We start from the raw sequence: 4,204 nt of genomic DNA, 5'->3' as shown, positions 1-4,204 counted from the left end.
GGGCAAAGACTAATGTCGTAAAGATCAGGGATTATACTTAAGCACCTTGTTCTTTTATGTATTTATTTTTATTAAAAATACATATAGAAAGACTTTTGCACGTATGATTAGTGTTCTCGTCCTAGTGTACGTTGTTGACAAATTGGTATAATATGTACTCTCTCTTTTGCCATTGCTATTTTCTTGCTAGTACGTGGTCAATAATTCGTCGTCCTTCTGGAAAAAAGGTTTGATTTACAATTCAATATGAATAAAGTACCATATCAACTTAATTATGAAGTAAGTAAAAAACTTACAACCACAATCATATATATATATATATATATATATATATATATATATATATATATATATATATATATATATATATATATATACACACACACACCCTTCCGAAACAATTAAATTATTACATAATTCATCCAAAGTAGATAAAATAATATTAGTCACTAATAGCATTATGTTTCATGAACAAGCGAATAAAAAAACATTTTAAATGTGAATCATGTTAGCAAAATGATTTAAAGTATTCCAAAACATGTTCGATGTTTCATTGGAGAATCCAAACATCGCCATGCATATTTGATTCCTTTATCTACCCTAAAAGACATAATTAAGTCTTAACATTCAAATGATAATGATGTCTTAACAAATCAAGGAACCTCAACTAATTAACAAGAACTAACATCCTTTTTATTAGGTCTCAAAATCGACATGAAAGTAGAATTTCATATGTAATATTACATTACCAAAATCTATATACACACATACACATACTGACATACATATGTGTATATATACGTTTTTTTTTTCCAATGACCAAAGGAAAAAAAAAAAAAAAGACATGATCAACATCACATAGAAATTAATAAATGCATCTTAGAGAAAGGAAAGAACTTGCAAAAAGAACAGAAAAAAGTGAAAAAAGAGAGATTGTTTTGTCTGAAAATACTACTAATCAATCTCCTTCACCGGTTACAACCGATGACATTTCATCGGTTGTAACGGCTGTACCATTATTACTTGTGGCTTGGAACCGTTGCTTACAAGAATGACAAGTGATCTCCGAGATGGTGGAGCTAACTTTCTTGGTAGCTTGTTCTCGTAGCATTTTAGCCCTTTCCAACTCCGCTTGAGCTTGTTTTCTAATCTGTTTCGCCTTTGCAAACTCGAGTTCCGCTATTTCGATTTGCCTCTTTGCTTGTTGTCTTGCTTCTTCCGCAAACTCCTTTTCAGCCATTGCCATCTTCATCTTTTCTTCTTGTTTCTGGTAGCTCGTTTCGCTACCAATCGAGAGCTTCAACTCGGTTCGATTATCGTAAAATGATGATGATGGTAGTAGTTGAAGTTCCAAGTTGTTTTGCTTGTTTTGAGTGTGTGAATATGGAGTGTCCGAAGGTGGGATTGTTTGTGGTACACGTTGCAATAATGATGGAATAGTGCTCAAATTTGTGTCACTTGATGGGCTTGTACTTGATGAGCATGCTGGTTGAAATGTGGGTAGGTCTGGATGGACTCGTCGGACGGTACAAGCATCTTGGTGCTCGATGAAACTCTCGACTCTATAGATAATTAAGACAAAGAGTCAAAACAAAAAACACTAAAATAACGTACAATATATAATCATTAAAGTGGACAGAAGAATTTATATACGTAAAGATAATTACATGGAGACAAAGATCAATGGCTATATGACAAAATATCAAATCAAATGAAGAGATCTAAGCTTTCTCGTGTAGGGTTAGCAACAAGCAAACAAAAACTAAAATAAAAAAAAATAAAACTTAAAAGAGAGTTTATTAGATAATGATCGACTTGTAAGAATGACAATTAGTTTATATGAACTAAATCTAAACAGCTTCAACCTAATCATATATTCTTGGACGATATCAAACTTTATTTAAATAAAAAGACACTTAATAACTAATATAATATTTAAAAGTAAACATGAGATCATAGATCCTAGATATTGATTTATGGGTTTTCTGTACATTCTCTAGAGTCAAAAACTATAAAGATATTGTACCCGTAAACATATATTTCAAAGAATTTAATGTTGAATTAATTATAATGAACCAAAAATCATTAAAGAATTTTTGTTTCTTATCGGTAGTTGCTGAAATCCATGTATGATCAGGAAAAACAATAAAGACCAAGGTGGAAAAATGTGGAAAAATGTCAAAACTAATAACTTCCACCCTATCCCATTATAACATATTTATTTGATGACCTTAAACAATCAAAATTATATCTGTTTTGATATAATAATCATCTAAATATTAATCAATGTCACAAGTTAAGAAAACATAAGAAAAAAACCAAAAAAAACCTGGAGAAAACTCTTCCACAATCGCAAGAATGGCCACGAGTGCCACAAGTTTTAAGATGAGCTTTATAATCAGACTGAACAGCATAACCCTTTGAACACTTCTCACAAACCCATTGTTTATCATCACTATGTTTCCTCCTATAATGTTTCTTGATCCCAACAAGATCTCCAAGTGCATGACAAGGATCATGGTGCAAGCAGCTCGGTTCCGGGCACACAAAAACCCTTTTTTTCACCTCCGGTGACTCTCTTTTCAACAGCTTCCATGGCACTTTATGTCGTCTCCGGTGCATCTGCAAGTTCTGATCTCTTTGAAACCCTTGGTTACAGATCTCACACACGTATCTATCTGACTCCAACAATGTTTTTGGTGATAAAGATACCACTTCTGCATCCGGATCTATAAAGTTCAAAATACATGTAAGTTCAACTATGTATTGAACTATTGATCTTTGTATAATTGTATATGTTATATGTAATAAGTTATAAGTAAAGTTAGTAAATGGGTACCTGGAGTACCAGCTGGACGTCGTTTTCTTTTGTTGGAAAGACCATTTTCCGGTGAAAGAAAAGGATGATCAGAAGAAGAAGATGGTGCAGTAATGTTTTCTAACATATGTGTTGATTTATGTAGCCAAAATCTAAGTGGTATTGCAGTACAGATGTTGTAGTACAGATCTTGAGATGAAGGGGTGAGATTGAGATAGAGATGATATAGATAGAGGGAAAGAAGATGGAGGGTGAATGAAAAGCGGTGTGCTTTGAGAATAAACAGCTTTCTTTTAAGCTTTAAAAGCTTTTAGCTTTTTCAATGAACTTTCTTTCATTGACCCCGCACCTTGAGCAGGTAAGGTTGAGCCAAGTCTTGTATATAAAGCCTGCAACAGTGGAATAATCAAGAGAAAAGAGTAATAATAATACACACACTAAACACACACTAACAAACACATAGTGTAGGGGTGGGGTTTAGGGTGAGAATGAAAGAGATGGAGCTTCTTAAACCAATCAAATGAATTGAAACTTGAGCCCACAAGGGGGAAATTCATCAGATGGAACCAAAAAACATCCCCACCACATAACAAAAAACAAACAAAACTGTCATTATTTCTTTAATTTCTCTTCTTTAGTTTTTTTTACTAGTATTTTTATGAAGAAAATGTAATATTTTTGCATGAATAAATGAAGGTCTAGGAACTCCCTTACACGTGACTTCCTGCTTCTCTCACGTGACCTGCTCTTTTTCCCTACTGTAAAGTTGAAAAAGGGTTAAAAAAATAGTGATGGAAAGGTGATTCCATCGTCAAAAGTACTCCCTACTACTGTTAGAAAGTAAAAAAACCATGATTATGAATAGCATAGTAGATGGTGTTTATTTGGAGAAAGCATAATAGTGCTGCATTAAAAAAGTACCAGAAAACATGATGTGTAAGCTAAGAGTGGATATGTTTTGGGCACATTTTTTAAGTCACCCCTCATGTTTTAAATGGTAACTTATTAAATACCAAAGGGCTACCTTCTAGCTCGGCACTATCAAGGTTTTACATTAGGGTCCCTCTGATAAAATGGTGATAGCTCTAATCTTATTTGAGACAAGTAATATAGCTAGAGGTAGTGTTTGTCATTCCAAAAAATGGCAAACTTAGGGTGGACGGGGCACTTTCGGGTACCCTTTTGTAGGTTCCCGGGTACCTATGACAACATTGGCGGAGCCCCCTACCCGCAGTTTTTCGATTTCACTCCACGGGTACTACTTGTTGGCCAGGATCTTATGGATCAATCGATGTGGTTTGGAACAAACATGGGTTCTACACTTATTGTGCAGAGCCATCAATGTTTTCAACACTACTCAACGATACCGGTAGGAGTACACAGTAT

At 34.0% G+C, this 4,204-nt stretch overlaps 1 protein-coding gene across 1 annotated transcript; it reads right to left on the bottom strand.

The window, feature by feature from the left end:
• Positions 1-715: 715 nt before the first annotated feature.
• Positions 716-3,313, bottom strand: LOC110918812 (zinc finger protein SHOOT GRAVITROPISM 5). Its single transcript, XM_022163095.2, has 3 exons — positions 2,840-3,313; positions 2,330-2,729; positions 716-1,562 (listed from the first exon to the last, which is right to left on the bottom strand). Exons 1-3 carry the CDS (start codon positions 2,943-2,945, stop codon positions 959-961), a joined length of 1,110 nt encoding a protein of 369 aa, XP_022018787.1. The 5' UTR covers positions 2,946-3,313; the 3' UTR covers positions 716-958.
• Between the last annotated feature and the right edge of the window lie 891 nt (positions 3,314-4,204).

This window comes from Helianthus annuus, chromosome 16 (genome assembly GCF_002127325.2).
Source record: "Helianthus annuus cultivar XRQ/B chromosome 16, HanXRQr2.0-SUNRISE, whole genome shotgun sequence".
Lineage (NCBI taxonomy): Eukaryota > Viridiplantae > Streptophyta > Magnoliopsida > Asterales > Asteraceae > Helianthus > Helianthus annuus.
The sequence above is the reverse complement of the archived record's forward strand: the minus strand, read 5'-3'. Positions and strand labels throughout refer to the sequence as shown.